Source organism: Dipodomys ordii, unplaced genomic scaffold, assembly GCF_000151885.1.
Source record: "Dipodomys ordii isolate 6190 unplaced genomic scaffold, Dord_2.0 Scaffold2, whole genome shotgun sequence".
NCBI lineage: Eukaryota > Metazoa > Chordata > Mammalia > Rodentia > Heteromyidae > Dipodomys > Dipodomys ordii.
The window spans coordinates 31,487,690-31,505,251 of record NW_012267218.1 but is presented as its reverse complement, the minus strand read 5'-3'; the positions used below and the strand labels follow the sequence as shown (position 1 = coordinate 31,505,251).

The window sequence follows — 17,562 nt, the reverse complement described above, 5'->3', positions numbered from 1 at the left end:
GGAAAGCACAAACAGGAGTCTCACAGTCTGGGCCAACCTGGCGAATGAGAGCCTACCTAAAATATAACCAATACAAGAAGGGTGGGTGGAGTGGTTTGTGTGGCAGAGTTGCAGCCTAACAAGTGAAGCCATGAACTCAATCCCCAGTACTGCCAAAAAGAAATTAGTAAGTAAAACATTGATTTGGAAAGAGAGACTTGAAATAGTAACCCCTAAATCTTCATTCACCCATAGCCAATATTTACTAAGGAGATGCTGTGACACGATGCCACAATTTTTTAAATTCATTTTGGATTTGTTGGAGTCATAAAGCTTTTACTTAAAGATAAAGTCACCTCGTACAACAGCTTCACTTAGAATTCTGTGTGTGAGTGTGTACACATACACATGCATGCGTGCACGTGCATGTGTGTACATGCTGGATTTGGGGCTTATACTTAGGCCCCCTACTCTCTATTAGCCTTTTTTGCTCCAAGCTGTCATTCTATCACTTGAGCCACACCCCTACTTCTTGTTTTTGTTTTGTTTTACTGGTTAAATCGGAGATAAGTCTCCTAGATTTTTCTTCTTGGACTGGCTTCTAACTGCCTTCCTCGTATCTCAGCTTCCTGAGTAGCTAGGATTACAGGTGTGAGCCATATTGTTACAGCAGGGCTTGCTTTTGCTTATTTTTGCAGCGGTTTCACTTTATGGTTCTGGGCTCGATGTGGACATAAATGAACGTGGATAGAAGAAATAACCACTTAACATGTGATCTGTGGTTTAAATAAATTGAAAAAGGTTATAAAGTAATTTGGAGGCATTTTGCTTGGGTATTTTAGTAGAGGGGGGTGATAAGAAATCCTGATGGTTTTCCAACTCCTTGTGTGTTCATTTCTCAAGGGTAACTTTCTCATTTTACTTATACTGATGGGAATTTTTTAAGTGTCAGACCATTTGTAGTTAAGTAAGCACATTCCAGAGATAAATCTAAAGACTTTGTAGATAATAGAGAGTTTATTTTTTAAAAAAAGATTGGCTTGAATGCATACTACCTTTGTTCTCATGAGTAATTGAAAATTGGTTCCAAGATTATCTTTCGTAACAAAGTATAAGCAATGCTTTGTAATATTAATGTGCTAGTAATAGAACATATTTCTTAAAGCCATACACTGTGTATCACTGATTTTTTTATGACATATAAGTAGCAAACTTTCTTTGATTAAATATGAGAATAGAGTCAACAGAAATACTTGTGTGTGGGAATGTGTTTTGTATGTTGGGACTGGGGCTTGAACTCTGCCTGGGCTCTGTCCTTTAGCTTTTTCCAATCATATCTGGTACTCTACCAGTTGAGCCACATCTCCACCTCCGGGCTTTTGGTGGTTAATTGGAGATAAGAGTCTCACAGACTCCTGCCCAGGCCTGGCTTCCAACCTTGATCCTCAGATCTCAACTTCTAGATAGCTAGGATTACAGATGTGAGCCATCAGAACCCAGCTAATAGTTTTGTAAATAATAGATCACTAGTGTACTTATTTTTGAAATTCTAGGATGTGGTTGCTATTGAATCTGAAGTAAAATCAATGGAGAAGAAAGTTTCCAAGATCAAAGCTATCCTGTTATCAAAAGAAATATTTGACTTTCCACCTGAAGAACATCTTAAGCATGGAGAGGTAAGCAGACACCATATTACAGTTATTTCCTCACCAGGCACTGGCAGGTCATGTCTGTAATCCTCACTATGCAGGAGGCTGAGATCTGAGGATCATGGTTTGACACCAGCTCAGGCAGAAAAGTCCATGAGACTCTCATCTCCAATTAACTACCAAAAAAAAAAAGAGCCAGAAGTAGAGCTGTGGCTCAAGAAGTGGAGCACTAGCCTTGAACACAAAAGTTCAGGGACAGCACCTACGCTCTGAGTTCAAACACCAGGACCTTCACACATACACGCATGCACGCGCGCGCGCACACACACACACACACACAAAACACATTTTTTTCTCATCATACTATGTCTGTTTTTAAAATACATAATCATAGGATGTGATGCAAAGATACAGTCTTGCTAGAGTAATTGCAAAATAAGATTGGGAAATAGATGCCAATGTAATATGAATAATATTCTAAAGCATAGTCATTGGATTAGCTATGTAAAGATAATTTTCCTGATGATTCCTTTGTTTCTTAAGTCCTGCATCTAAGTCAGGTGGCAGGAGGCTTCTGCTCCCAGTGACTGCGCCTACTGGCTGTGTGACTGAGTGTATTTGTTCCATGAACTCTTTGGTGTCTGTGCATTGGTATTGAAATGATTACATTGGCCAGTTGCAGTGTAAATGGAAAGAGTCTAATCTATAGCAAACATACCCCCTCAGCCTAGTAATTGAAAACATGTACTGGGTTCTAATCTTGCCACTGACTCTTGCAATCTCACCTTACTGGGTTGTTCTAATTCCTGGGAACCTGACTTCCTTCCCTGTGAAATGGAGGTTAGGATAGTTCCTTCCTACAATGATGCTGAAGATTAAATGAAATGATTTAGATGGAGTATTTAGGAAAATGAACACTCTCTTCAAATTATTGCTATGAATCAGATTTAGTAAAGCAAAATATAATTAGATTTTTGGCACTCAAAACTTGTCTGGACAATTATGTTTAATTCAGCAAGCCTTTTTCTTTTTTGTTTTTGGCAGTACTGGAAGTTGAACACAGGTCTTCATGATTGCCAGGCAGGTTCACTACTATTTGAGCCACTCTGCTAGCCCATTGTGTTCTGTTTTTTTTGGGTCCGGTCGTGGGGCCTGAACTCTGGGCCTGGGCGCTGTCCCTCAGCTCTTCAGCTCAAGGCTAGCACTCTACCACTTGAGCCACAGCGCCGCTTCCGGCTTTTTTCTTTTTGCTTATGTGGTACTGAGGAATCGAATCCAGGGCCTCATGCATGCAAGGCAAGCGCTCTTCCACTGAGCCACCTTCCCAGCCCCTGTTCTGGTTATTTTTGCAATTGGGTCTTGCTTTTTATTGCCTAGGCCAAGCTGAATTTCAGTCCTTTTATTTATACTTCCTGCTATCGCTGAGATGAGAGAGGCATGTACTCCCTCACCCAGACTTTTCTGTTGAGATGAGGTCTTATGAACTATTTTTCCTGGCTGGTATGGAAGCAATCACCATCCTCCTATTATCAGCCTTTAAGTAGCTAGGATAACAAATGTGAGCTATTAGCACTTAGCTCAGCAAGCCTTTTTTGAGTGTTTCCTGTATACGAGGCTCTATGCCAGGTACAGTTGCTTTGAAAATAAGATGCCTAGTGACAATACACGTAGCCAGACCTTGCTACCAGAGAGGGGAGGAAGAGAAGGACTAAATCTGTTTTTTTTTTTGGTTGGTCCTGGAGCTTGAACTCCGGCCTGGGTGCTGTTTCTGAGCTCTTCAGCTCAAGGCAAGTGCTCTACCACTTGAGCCAAGTGTCACTTCCAGTTTTCTGATGGTTAATTGGAGATAAGAGTCTCACAGATTTGCCTGCCTGGGCTGGCTTTGAACCGCAATCCTTAGATCTCAGCCTCCTGAGTAGCTAGGATTCCGGTCATGAGCCACTGGCGCCCAGCTAAGACTAAATCTTATATTAATTTTGAACAATCAAACTTAGCAGAGGCCGCTTTGTTTTCTTTCATATCTATATCCTGCTCCTCTTCTGACATGAAGGTCATTCTGGAAAACATTTGTCCCATGAAGAAAACCATTGGGGAGATAGTGTCTTATCGTGAGGAACTCAAGCTGCCCCAGACTGGAATGAAGCCTCTGCTGGTGTTTCAGAGGATAGATCAGCTATTACGGGATGTGACGCTGTTGGAGGATGCCACTCAGGAGCAAAACGAGTTATTGAAAGTAAGTAGTTTGTGATGATAGCCAAGGAACTGGGTGCAACATTCAGAAATGCTGGTCATGTTCCCCGTTTTAAATGAAAGTACTTATGCAGGAGATAGCACTGATATAAAAGGTTGTTTTTGTTTTGGGGTCTTTTGGTGTGTGTGTGTGTGTGTGTTTTGTTTTGTTTTGTTTTTTTGGTGCTATTCTTAGGGCTTAAACTCAAGGCCTTGGAATTATCCCTGAACTTTTGTGCTCAAGGTTAGCGCTGTTCTACTTTGAGCCACAGCTTTACTTTTAGCTCTTGGGTGATAAGATAATTGGAGACAAGTCTCATGGACTTTCCTGCCTCCGCTGGCTTCAAATCCTGATCCTCAGAGCTCAGCCTCCTGAGTAGCTGGGATTACAAGTGTGAGCAACCAGTTCCTGGTACATAGGTCATTTCTTTCAGTTAAATAGTGATAGTATTATCTCCAATTAGTAAATTAAAGCTTATAAAATTAGGTGTTATAAATGTATTTAAAATTCATGGATATAATGGAGGTTATCTATAATCCCAGCACTCAGGAATCTGAGGCAGGAGGATTATAAATCTGAGATAGGCTTTGACTACAAAGTGAGACCCTGTCGCAAAAAAAAAAAAAAAAAAACAAATAAATAAAAAGATCCATGAACTGTGGGAAGAGATACTGTCCTGATGAAGATCAAGACTGTATCTAGAGAGCATTATTTAGACTTATAAATCTATAGAACCAGTAATTCTCTAGATTATTATTATATAATCACATAGTAATCTCTGTGTCCATTGCACTCATCTCTTATTGAGCAACATTTTACTTCTTTTTCTGGAGGAAGAGAATGATTAGGGTTTGAACACAGGGCCTTGCCCTTACTAGGCAGGTGCTCTAAACCTGACTAGCCATGTATTCTCCAATATTGTATTGTTTGTAGAGTAAGCACTTTATTGTCTTTGTGGAGACCAACTAGTATGGAGGGTCAAATGGCTTATTTAAACACTTCTTAGTTAATGGACTTCACTGATCACATAGTGTCAGTTTATATGTGAATAGGTCAAGGATTTGAGTTTCTGAGCCCCTAACATCATCCCCCTATACTGATGGTCCCTTCTTTCTGACACCTTTCTGCCTCTTTCCAGATAATTTACTTTCTCACTAGTCTCATTCATTAGAAATTATCTCTTTTTTTAGTTTACATTCCTAGATTAAAAGCCAGTCCCCCTAGAACATAAGAATGCTGAAAGAGCCTGAATCCTACATAGGGCTCACCCCTCTTGGTAGACATCCTATGTCTTGCTTTTGAAAACTGCTGTGGTTTACTTAGATATCATTCTCATTTAGGTGACCATGACCACTTTATCCCCCTAGAGTAAGTGGGAGTAGGGAGGATATTATAGCCTTTGCTTTGAACCTCTTCCTCCCCCCAGATGTCTTTCAGACTAGAGCGTGTTATGTAGCAAAAGTTAGCCTCAATCGCATTATGTAGCCTCAAACTCTGAATCCTCCTGCCTCTGCCTCTTATGTGCTAGAACTATAGCTGTGTGTCAGCATGACTCATGCTCTGTTTGAGTCTTTACTCAGACACACACTCTCTCTTTCTAGCCTGGGTATTCATCACCTGATGTCATTTCTTAACACCCACAGAGAGAGAAAAAAGACCTAGCAGTCAATGTACTATTTATTTATATTTTATTTTTCTGCCTGGGGCTTGAACTCTGAGCTTGGGCACTGTCCCTCAGGTTTTGTGCTCAAGGCTAGTGCTCCACCACTTGAGCCACAGCTCCACTTCTAGCTTTTTATGGTTAATTGGAGATAAGAGTCTTATGAACTTTCCTGCCTGGGCTGGCTTTGAACCTTGTTCCTCAGACCTCAGCCTGCTGAGTAACTAGGATTATAGACGTGAGCTACCAACATCCAGCTTCAGTGTATTATTTTTGTAATAATTTGTCGAGAGGAAAAGTACCAAATTCAGTATATCATTTTTCATCTTTTTTTTTGCTTTATTGGTCTCTTGGTCAGGAAAAGAAAATGCCAGTTCTAACTATGCCTTGAAATAGTTTTCTTCACAAAATAAAAGAGAATGATAAAAGTCAGCGTGATATTTATTTCCAATTTAGATATTAAAGGGAGTTAGTAAAATTTTCCATCTTGTGTGGGTGGAAGTCAGATGCCCCTCCTATGTCTTAACGCTCCGTAAGTCAGTGGTAATGAAAGTCAGGAAGAACAGAGGACATTTCCTTCAATCCCTCCGTTAACTATTCCAAGTGTCTCCATTGTCAGAAATAAGATAGATGAGGTTGGTGGGAGGGATGGGAGGTAGTTCATTACAGAAAGCAAGGAAATGGGTGTGTGCCATCAGCATAGTTACTGATTCCCAGCCTGCAGTGAAAATGGTAGTTAAATATTAGAGAAAATACAAGGAAGAATTATACAGTGGCTAGAAACTTCGTAGTTCCAAAGCATACCAGCAGAGTACCCAGGCTTGTTATGGAAGCCCATCTCTTTATCTTTTTTCCCACTTTGATCTTATCATTTAGTCCACAAGCAACCTGAAAGAATGCATATGGCTTATGTTTTAAAATGGTATTATGGACACATCAATAATTTCATAGGTCTTAGAAAGTTTATGTTCAAAAGCTCCAAAGAGCTTTCTAGAACAAATCCACTTGGTTGGAAATAAATAGAGAAAAATGGCTCTTGGTAGACTTATAAGATAGTATAGATAATGTTTAGAATGTGCCTATGATCTATTAAGAATACAAATACAGAATAGAAAAATGTGCCTTTCTTGTTGAAATATGTGTGGGTGATATTTTCTGCATTTGATTGGAATTTGTGACAGGGATTAGATAATGAGAATTTTCATTCACCTGGTTTTTAGATTATGACTTGATTCTGCTTATGGGGGCGCTGTTATTTTACAGGTAGTCATAAGACAGACTAATGAATGTGATGAGGAAATAGAGAATTTGAGACAGATCATAAGTAATTATTCAGCTGAGATCTCCCCTGAACACACGTCACCAGACCAAGCTGCCAACCTGCCAGCAGTGCAGGTAAGTGTCAGTCAGTCATTCATTCACCAGTTTCTTCAGTAATCACCTGTTTTACCCTCAGTGGCTCAGAGCCTCGGCAATACTGCAATGTTATGTTTGGCTTCTATTTTCCAATTGAAGCTGTTCACTGTGTTTATTTACTTTCTATTTATTTTTTAAATAAGTTAGTGATTTGTGCCAGGCACTTGGGACTCACCTATTACAATCCTAGCTACTCCAGGCGGCTGAGATCTGAAGATGGAGGTTTAAGCCAGACCAGGCAGAAAAGTCCATGAGACTCATCGCAAATGAATCAGCAAAAAGCCAGAAGCGGAGCTGGAGCTCTAGTGGTAGAGAACTAGCCTTGAGCAAAAAAGCCAAACGAGCGTTCGAGGCCCTGTGTTCAAGTCCCAGAACCAGCACAAACACATACAATATTCAAGATGCTTAACATGTAGAGTTTTTGTGTACATTAAAACATTTGAGGATCCCAGAGAGTTTTTGTTTGTCTATGCACAGATAGAGGAGATAAAACTCAGAGGTGTTTAGTTTTTTGATATTTACTCTTATTAAATAGTTGTACAAAGAGGTTTCTGTTCGAGAAGTGAGGTGATGAACAGAAGACATCTTGATCCATGTCACCCTCTCCATCCTTCTCTCCCAAGTTTTAAAATAACAATGATGTTAGCCAAAATAGCCTTTTTACTTTTTAGAGACAGTACTGGGTTTTGAAGTTGAGTCCTCATGTTTCACCAAGAAGGCATTCTGCCACTTGAGCGCTCTGCCAGTCTGTAAATAATGTTTTTATTAAGGAAGTTATATATCCCCAAAACCTTGTAGTCTCAGTCACTCAGTAGGCAGAGGCGGGAGGAGTTGGAAGCCTAGGCAAAGTTAGAGACCCCGTCTCTATTTATTGCATCTATTTTGCTTGAAGCACCGAAAGACAATCCAGCCTCTCCAAGGCATGCTTGGAAGAGGAAGCATCACTCCTAACTGAGCCTCCTGAAGGCTGGGGTTGTAGGTGAGCACCACCATACCCAGCCTACATCTTGCATTCTCCTACACATATGTGACTTTATAATGTTGTTCATCGTTTGGGGAACATTATTTCACCGAATTATACGGATCTTGCCAGATGCTCACGCACTTCAGTAGTCACTATATATAACACCTTAGAAGAATGTTAATATCACATTTAAGATCTTAAGTTAATGGGCTAACTTATTTCATGTGAAACTAGTGTTTTGGGAGGGGAGAGTTGGACAGCTGGTGGATGATAGTTCAGCTCATAACTCAGTCAGTCACCTAACTATTTTCCCTCAATCATTGGACCTGGGTATGTAGCAGCATCGCCTTAACGTACTTCCCAGTTTGTTCCCAAAATATTGAAAGTATATGTCTTTATCAAGGACATTCTTAAATGTTGCTCCATCCCCCATGACCTAAAGATTCTGAATTATAAGGTATGCAGAAGGGCTCAGGCATCATAAGCTCATAAACCCTACATCTGTGCAGCTAGGATTGAAAGGAAAGGAATTATCTTGTATACCAGAGGCTGGCTTTACAAACCATCAGCCTAAAATGGTCACTGTCCTGTGTACCAAAGGAGGCTGTTTCCTCTGAGCATCCAGTGACCCCCAGACTTCCTGAAACAATATAAACCATTTTTCCGCACAGGAAGAAATCAAAGGTATGGAGAAACAGATTCAGAGTTTAAACCAGAAAAAAGAGGAGCTTCTAGAGGACCTAAAGGTTGCTGTGCTAAACCTTCATCAGCATTTGAAGCAAGAACAGCCTGAAGCAGAAGGAGATACGCTATCACCCCATACTCCAGAGGAGAGCAGAGCTACTGAAAGGGATGCTTGCGAGTGGAAGGTAGGTGTAGGTGTGGCTGTAGGTTAATGCTCAGCCCACACAAATCATTTCTCACCTGGATGATCTGTGGCATGTGTGTATGACCCATAGTGAAGGAATTTTATTAAGTGGAAATCACTGCACTTGAGTTTGTTTACTAGCGAACAGAAATCCTCAGGGCGTACCTGTGCTGGATTCAACCCAGAATTCTTATGCCTGAGTTACTTCAGGATGTGCTTAGGAAATTCCACAGGCCAAGAGGGTGGGAGCTCCCTTTGAAGTATCTGTCTACAGAGTGGTCAAGCCCCAAGGCCGACTGAAAAATAGCCCAGCAGCATTCTGAGCTCAATCTTCAGTTGTTTGGTGAGGGGCTGTCGCGGGTGATGCAAAAGATAAGGCCTCTAGTTTCACCATGAGGGTATTTGGCCAAGAGAGCTGAAAAAGTGCAGGGCCCAGAGGCTGTGTGTAGGAGGACATCTTGGGTAATGGGCGGTGAAAAATCAGGTGCATAAAAATGTAGCAGGGCCAGGATGGTGCCATTGCCCATGCTGGATGGGAGCCTGACCGCTTGCTTGGTGTCCTTGTGCTGTGCCTTTCAGGTGGACAGGAGAGGCTCCATGTCTTTCTTGCCAGCCGTCAAGGAAGAAGCAGAAGAAAGCTCGGTGAAGAGTGAAGTAAGGACAATGATTTTTGCATTAAGGGTAGTCAAAGCCAATCTCTTAAGAGGTCAAAGAAAAGATATGAAAATAAATAGATGCCATAGGACTTTAAAAAATTAATAATTGCTTATTTTAAATCTTGATATTTTTCAAGTATGACTGAATGCTCTTAAATATGGCTTAAATGAATCTCTACCTCCTTCGCCACATGAGAGTGGGGTAAATGTAACTGTGTTTCTTGCTATAAGGCGGCAGGGCAGGGTCTTCTGTTAGGTCCAGACTTCACGGTGTTTTCTCTGAAGCTTTGTAAAGTTTTTGTTTGCTTGGCACTTTGATGGGGTTTTACAACTTGATGTTTCCTGTATGTGAATCTCTTCTTTGGCCTAAGATAGTTTTGTGGAGGATATGGTCTGTGCTAGCAACTAACCTTCTCCTGCTTTGCTACTTCACTGCAGCTGGGTGAAGGGGACATTTACAGTTCACTTTCCTGGTATCAGATTACATGTTGTACTTTAGAAACTGGAGTTATAATGTGTCTTAGGCTAAAAGGAAGAAAATTGCAGCAACTTACAGGCTTTCTGACTGACATAAAACCACCAGGCATTTTTCTGATCACATTATAGATTCTTTTGTCACCCAGCCTGTCTGTTACACAGACACTGATTCTGCCCCTTTAAAAGGACAGAGAGAACTGTGAGAAAGAAGGAACTAAAATAAATAAAAAGAGGACACCAGAGCTGGGAAGGTGACTCAGTGGTAGAGTGCTTGCCTCACATGCATGAGGCCCTGGGTTCGATTCCTCAGCACCACATAAGCAGAAAAAGCCAGAAGTGGTCCTGTGGCTCAAGTGGTAGAGTGCTAGCCTTGAGCTGAAGAGCTGAGGGACAGCGCCTAGGCTCAGAGTTCAGACTCCACAACCGACAAAAAAAAAAAAAAAGAGGACACCAGTATTATTTTAATTTCAGACGTGTTTGTTTCTGGGGTGATATATTTTTAGTATGTGTTTATCTTGATGACAGCAACAAAAGTACATGCTCATCAGGTTTTTTTAGATTGATGAGTGAAATGATAAATATGGTATACATCATGAGGTTTTAATATATGTACACATTGTAGAATGCCTACATTAAGCTAATGAATATACCCCTTACCTTGCATACTTACCCTTTTTTGTGATGAGAATACTTAAAACCCTGTTAACAGTTTCCAGATCTATAATGTCTTGTTGCTGTTACCGTGATGTGCTGTAGATAGCTTGGCCTTATTCCTCTCATCTACCTCTGATGGGGAATTTGGTCGTGGGGCCTGAACTCTGGGCCTGGGCACTGTCCCTCCGCTCTTCAGCTCAAGGCTAATGCTCTACCACTTGAGCCACAGCGCCACTTCCGGCTTTTTTCTTTTTGCTTATGTGGTGCTGAGGAATGGAACCCAGGGCCTCATGCATGCAAGGCAAGTGCTCTACCACTGAGCCACCTTCCCAGCCCATGGTGGGGAATGTTCTGTCCTTTGGCCTTCACCTCCCTATCCTCTGGCCCCACTCCTACATCCCACCGACCATCCTTCCCACTCTCTGCTTCTAGTAATTCACCTTTTTACATTCTGCGTACACACAAGATCATGGGATGGTATGCGGTAGTGGGATTGCTGGATGGTATGGGGCTGCTTTTTTTAAGGAACTTCTAGATAATGACTGTGTTCATTTACAATTCCCCACTGTCATCCAGCTTCCCTGTTCTCCACATCCTTACTGTCACTTGTTATTCTTTCTTGTCACTTGTTGTCTTTCTGAAGAAAGCCATGCCACGAAACTACACCTAGCTCCTAATTGTGGTTGTAGCATTAATTTACATTTCTCTGCTGACCCGTGGTTCTGAGCAAAAATTTTTCTTGCATGCACCAGACTGTTATTTTAAAGATAGTATTTAAGCTAATATTAGCCAAAAGTAGAAAAATACCTATACTGTTTTAGATCTTTTTTGTGTGATTTGAGAGCTTTATCTCTCTCTCTTTCTCTCTCCCTCTCCATATATATATATATATATATATATATGCACCCACTGTTGGGAAGGTGATTTAATTAATATAAGAAATAGGATATGCTGGGCGCTGGTGGCTCACACCTATAATCCTAGCTACTCAAGAGGCTGAAATCTGAAGATCGTAGTTCAAAGCCAGCCAGGGCAGGAAAGTCTGTGAGACTCTTATCTCCAATAAACCACTAAAAAACTGGAAGTGGTGCTGTGGCTCAAGTGGTTGAGCACTTACCTTGAGCCGAAGAGCTCAGGGGCAGCACCCAGGCCCAGAGTTCAAGCCCCACTACTGACCAAAACAAAAACAAAAAAACAAGAGGTGAGTATGAGAGAGTAGATATATAACAAGGTTCCTCAGTATAGTTGAGTCTTATTAGACAGGGCAGGAGGAAATACCTTTCTTTTGCTAACCAGTTGATCACTCACTGCCCTAGAATGGATATAAAAATGCAGAGCCATCTTCTGCCTCTCTGTCTCCGCTCTGGATACATGACAAGGATCTGGAGGAAGATGGAGCATCCTCTGCAACCATTATTCAGGTAATTCTGGGCTGTCATATGGTGGGGGGTGCTTTATTATTCAAATGTGCTTCCCTTTTCCCCCATTCCTTTTTCAGTCAGCACCTCCAAACTTTTAAAATACCAACGTATGGCCCAGATGAAGAATAAAAGTCAGGGCTCATCAGTGAAAGAGAGCTGGGTGCTGATGGCTCACACCTGTAATCCTAGCTGCTTAGGAGGTTGAGATCTGAGGATCATGGCCAGGCAAAAAAGTCTATGAGACTCTTACCTCCAAGTAACCACCAGAAAGCTAGAAGTGGCACTGTGGCTCAAGTGGTAGGGTGCTTGCCTTGAGCTGAAGAGCTTAGGGACAGCGCCCAGATCCTGAGCTCAAGCCCCTCAACCGACAGAAATAAATAAATAAAATCAATCAATCAATACTTGATCATTTGAAGTATACAGTACCCTGTTGTTAAATATGGTCACTGTTGTTAAATGTGGTACAGTAGACCTCCTGAACTTATTCTTCCAGTCTAACTGCCTCTTGAAAGATTCCTTTCCTGTCTACCTGGAGAATTCCAGTTTCCCACCCCAACAGATTCCCTCTTTTTGGCCCCATCCCACTTGCAAGCTGGTCCTCTCAGACCCCACCCTGGCTCTGGAATGGCTCTTCAGATAATGCTGCCCTGTGCTGCCCCTCTCCTGTAAATTTCCTGCCCATCCATAAAGACTGCCCTCTAGAAAGAGAGTGCCGGTCTTCTACAAAGAATACGGAAAGCAGCTGCTTCCTGCTCCCAGGCTGATATTTGATATTGTCAGGCTTAGCCAAACTGAAAGTGGTTAAATTAAATGTATAGTCTAAGAAGGGTGAGCATGTCTCTCTCTCTCTCTCTTTCTCTTTCTCCCTCCCTCCTTCTTTCCCTCCCCCCAACCTGTGTATAATTCTTTGCAACTTGTCGAAATCATTTGGCTCTTTTTCCAGATAGGGATTACTATTTCATTTGTTGATTTATTAGGTTAATCAATCTACTAAGGACATTAACCTTTATGACATCATCCCAGCGTATTGTTTTGCTTTTAACTTGAACTATGGTGTCTTCCGGGGTACACACAGCTATTTTTGTGTGGGCTATTCTGTCATACTTCAGAAGTTTTCCTCAGGCCTGGAACTGGTGCTGTGGCCTTGACCTTCCAGTGATAGACACACTTAGACTTCGTTGTTAGGAAAGAGACAAAGATTTTAGTTAAGGTTCTTCAGGAATTGTCTGGATTATTCCTAAATTTAATAAGTTCGTTTTTCCCCATTATCTGAACTTTGGCCATTGTTTAAGTCTTCATAATAATCTTAACAATTTCATTCTACGGATTCCTTGTGTGCTCGTTAATAAGAGAATTTGGGGTAACCTTCAAGCAAAGATGAGCCGGAGGCAGTTAATTTTTCCCTCAATGCACCTGCCTGCTGCACGCTGTAGACAAGCAGTCCAGGAAGAAGCGCTCCCCGGAAGCAGGGCAGAGCCGGCCTGAAACCTCTGACTTCTTTCTTCACAGGAGGCAGGTGGGAAGATAAGTACGTGTGACAGCTCTATGGCCGAGATGATCACACCCGATTCACAAAGCCCTGAGCAAGGCCCAGAAGCTTCTCTGATGCCCCACCAAGCAGAAGAGGTAAGTCCTTGCCTACCAACCAACCAGAGCTGGGAGTCCTGGTGTGCCAGCTAGAGGCAGTCAAGTTTCTGTCCCCTGCAATACTTCCTATGTTGAACCAGGTCCTCCTTGTGCACTTAAACATCTTTCTGTGAGCTGTCAGCTGTAGAAAACGGTGGGACATAAGCAGAGAAAGCTGTTTGTGACGACTGCTTTAATACATTCACAAGGCATGTGGGGACGGTGAAAGTGGGGAAGGGCTGGCGGTGACTAATGTCCCATTACATAAAAGGCACTTGTATTTCTTCTCCATTTAATGATCAGATTATCTGAGGTAGGTTAATGCCTACCATGAGTTTATAAAAGAGGAAATCAGAATTCAGAGAGTAAATCTCCAGGGAGTAAACAGGACAGTAAACAGCCACCCAATATTGCAGTCCTTTTCCTAGTTTGATGCTAACCCATTTCTGTTGTCCTCATAAAGGCCTTCCAGAAGGCCGTAAACTTCAGTTGATTTCAGTGTGTTACTATACCAAAACTCCTGAAAGATGCTGGCACACTTTTGCTACACTGAAAGTTTCTTTTAGCCAGGCACTGGTGGCTCATGCCTGTAATCCTAGCTACTCAGGAGGCTGGTATCAGAGGATCTGGTTCAAAGCCAACCTGGAGTAGAAAATCTTAAGAGATGCTTATCTCTATTTAACCAGCAAAAAGCTGTAAGCGGAAGTGTGGCTCAAATGGCATAGCAAAGGCAAAGTGAAAGCTTGAAGCCCTGAGTTTAAGCCCTAGTACCAACACACATGCACGCACACAAAAAGTTTCCTCTTTTATATGGAGTTCTATATATGTCTTTTCCCCAATCTTTTATCATTTTATCAAATCTAGATTTTGGTTAGTAACGTCTCTTCTTCTCTTACCCCTCCTGCATTTTCATTCTGTCTTACAGTGTTGCCTGGCATGGTAGCTAGATGTCAGAGGTTCGTGCCCACTGGAGATACTTAGGTTTAGGGAAGTTGCTGACCCTCCTCCATAGTATTTTGCTAGCCAGCGTCTGTATATTGTTTGAAATGTTGCTTAGTAGTGGTGTGGCTACCGTGGGCCTTATGCTTGTACATTGCAGTGCATTGTGTGTTTCTCCTGGTGTGGATGATACGCAGGGTTCTTGCCCTAACCATGTAATGAAGATAAATGAGAAAGAAGAGGACAGGGGAGGGTAACAAAGCTTCTGGAACGCCAGACCCTGGATGCTGTTCTTCAGCTTCCTCCCTCTCCCAAGGTTAACACTACCACTTGAGCCACAGCTATGCTCTGACTCTTTTGGGTTGTTTGTAGGGGTTGTTGGGTTTTTTTTGGTGGTTAATTAGAGATAAGAGTCTCATGAACTTTGCCAGGCCGGCTTCAAACTACAATCCTCAAATCTCAACCTTCTGAGGAGCTAGGATTGCAGGTGTGAGCCACCAGCACTTGGCTCACTTTTTTTTTTTTGGTGTGTATGTCTGTCATGAGGCTTGAACTCAGGCCCTGGGTGCTGTCCCTGACTTCTTTTGCTCAAGGCTAACACGCTACCATTTTGAGCTATACTCCACTTCCAGTTTTCTGGTACTAAATTGGAGATAAGAGTCTCACAGACTTTCTGCCTGGGCTGGCTTTGAACTGCAATTATTAATATGAACCACCAGCATCCAGCCTGAGAAGTTATATTTTTAGTTTAAAAAATGCACAACATTTTTTAGCTTCCCAAAATATAAAATTAAGAAATATCCAAATAAACTCTCCCTTTAGAATTTGAGGCTAGCAGCTGGACATTGGTAATCCTAACTATGCAGGAGGCTGAGATCTGAAGATCAAGATTCAAAGCCAGCCTGGGCAGAAAAGTCTATGAAATTCCTATTTCTGGTTAACTAACAAAAAGCCAAAATGGAGCTGTGGTTCAAGTGGTAGAGTACCAGCCTTGAGCATAAAAGCCAATGAGAACCGAGACTCTGAGTTCAAGCTACATTACCAACACAAAAATAAATAAAAAGGAAGGAAGGAAAGAAAAGATTTTAGAGATATGATATAGAGAAGAATTTTTTTTGAGGGGGGGTCTGGTTGTGGGGCCTGAACTCTGGGCCTGGGCACTGTCCCTCAGCTCTTCAGCTCAAGGCTAGCGCTCTACCACTTGAGCCACAGCGCCGCTTCCGGCTTTTTTCTTTTTGCTTATGTGGTGCTAAGGAATCAAACCCAGGGCCTCATGTATGCAAGGCAAGCGCTCTACCACTGAGCCACCTTCCCAGCCCTAGAGAAGAAATTTTTTAGTGGGAACACTGTAAAAAAAATTTACTCAAGAATTAGAATTTAGAAATGCTGTGTGACCTTGGGTAAGTGACTTATGTCTGGCCCCACATTTCCCAGAGGCACTGTGGTAAAATGGGAGGTATGAACCGGTTAAATGTTCTACAGACTCGGTTTCTTTGTAAAAAGAAGGGGCTGGACTCATCAGTGGCTGGTTCTTACATTGCACATAATTGTTTTCTCTTTCCATTCCTTTTGGGTTCTTTCCAAGTTTAAATAAGTAGCAAATAAAGCCCAGAATACTCATCCAGCTCGTTTATTTCCTTTAGTTAGTGAGAAAACAGAGAAACTTAATACTGGCATTTAAAGGTGTACGTGAACCAGAAGTGGTACTCAAATTGCATTTTTTTTAGTATATCAAGAAAGCAGATGATATTTCAGCTAGTACAGATTAATTCATTAATGTGAACAGATTGCTGTCTCAATAATTGGCAACAAAGGGATCTCCAGTCTTAATAAAAACTTAAGATAAAGTAAGATCTAAGAAATGGGAAACAATTCCTCAGACAACCAGAAATTGGTATCTAACAGTAACACCACACACTATTACTTTTTTTAAAAAAAATTTATTGTTACTATAAAGGTGTTCTACAGAGCGGTTACAGTTACTAAGTCTTTGCTCACTCCCAGTTTTTCTCCCATATCCCCATCCACAAGTTGTATAGTGCATTTTCAACAGTGTCCAGTGAGTACCATTGCTGCATTTGTTCACCCTTTATGCCCCCCATGTCTGTACCTCCCCTTACACTCCGTTGTTACTCTTAAAAAAAACAGCAACAACAAAAACTACTCAGGATGCAGAAATGTCAATACAGTTTTTCTTCTGCCTTGGCTGGAGTAGACAAATCCATAAGACTCTTATTTCTAATTAATCACAAAGACTGCAAGTGGAGCAAAGGCTCAAGTGGTAAAGTACCAGCTTTGTACAACAACAACAAAAAACTAATATACAGTTCAACCCCAGTACTAGCACCAAAAACAAAACCAAAACCCAATCAATAAATAATTTTAAAACATTGTAAGTTATTATCATCACAAGATAATATTTATTGAGATCAAAACTTGTGTAGATGGAAGTGGCACTGTGGCTCAAGTGGTAGAGTGCTCGCCTTGAGCTGAAGAGCTAGAGGACAGAGCCCAGGCCCAGAATTCAAGCCTCGTGACCAAAAAAAAAAAATTGGGGTAGATGAAAACAATAAATCCTGAGGGAATTTTCTCAAGAAGAGTCAATATGCTCTTACAATATTCTGGAAAAAGATAGAAAATACAGCGGAAGGCAGGTAGTTCTTTGTATGAAACCATCTTTTACCTCCAAATTGAAGCTATTTACAGTAAAAATTATTAGAATACTTAAGTTTCCTGCCTGGGAGAAATTTTGATAAGAAATCCAATTATTTCAATATATAAAACCGGTAACCTTAAACCAGCACTGATGACTCACACCTGTAATCCTAGCTACTCAAGAGGCTGAGATCTGAGGATCACCCGCCCAGGCAAGAAAGTCCATGAGACCTTATCTCCAATTAATCACAGAAAAAGCTGGAAGTAATGTGTGGTTCAAGTGATAGAGTGCTAGCCATGAGTAAAAGGAGCTCAGGTACCATGCCCAGACCTGAGTTCAAACCCCAGGACCAGGAAAAAAAAAAGTA

At 41.5% G+C, this 17,562-nt stretch overlaps 1 protein-coding gene across 1 annotated transcript in view; it reads left to right on the top strand.

Moving 5' to 3' along the window:
• The window catches only part of Syne2 (spectrin repeat containing, nuclear envelope 2), a 282,755-nt gene that overhangs the window by 169,751 nt on the left and 95,442 nt on the right, over positions 1-17,562 (top strand). Inside the window, exons 56-62 of the mRNA XM_013013810.1 lie at positions 1,533-1,655; positions 3,679-3,861; positions 6,782-6,913; positions 8,570-8,767; positions 9,346-9,420; positions 11,870-11,974; positions 13,484-13,600. Coding sequence (XP_012869264.1) covers positions 1,533-1,655; positions 3,679-3,861; positions 6,782-6,913; positions 8,570-8,767; positions 9,346-9,420; positions 11,870-11,974; positions 13,484-13,600 — 933 coding nt within the window. The remainder of the gene's footprint in view (positions 1-1,532; positions 1,656-3,678; positions 3,862-6,781; positions 6,914-8,569; positions 8,768-9,345; positions 9,421-11,869; positions 11,975-13,483; positions 13,601-17,562) is intronic.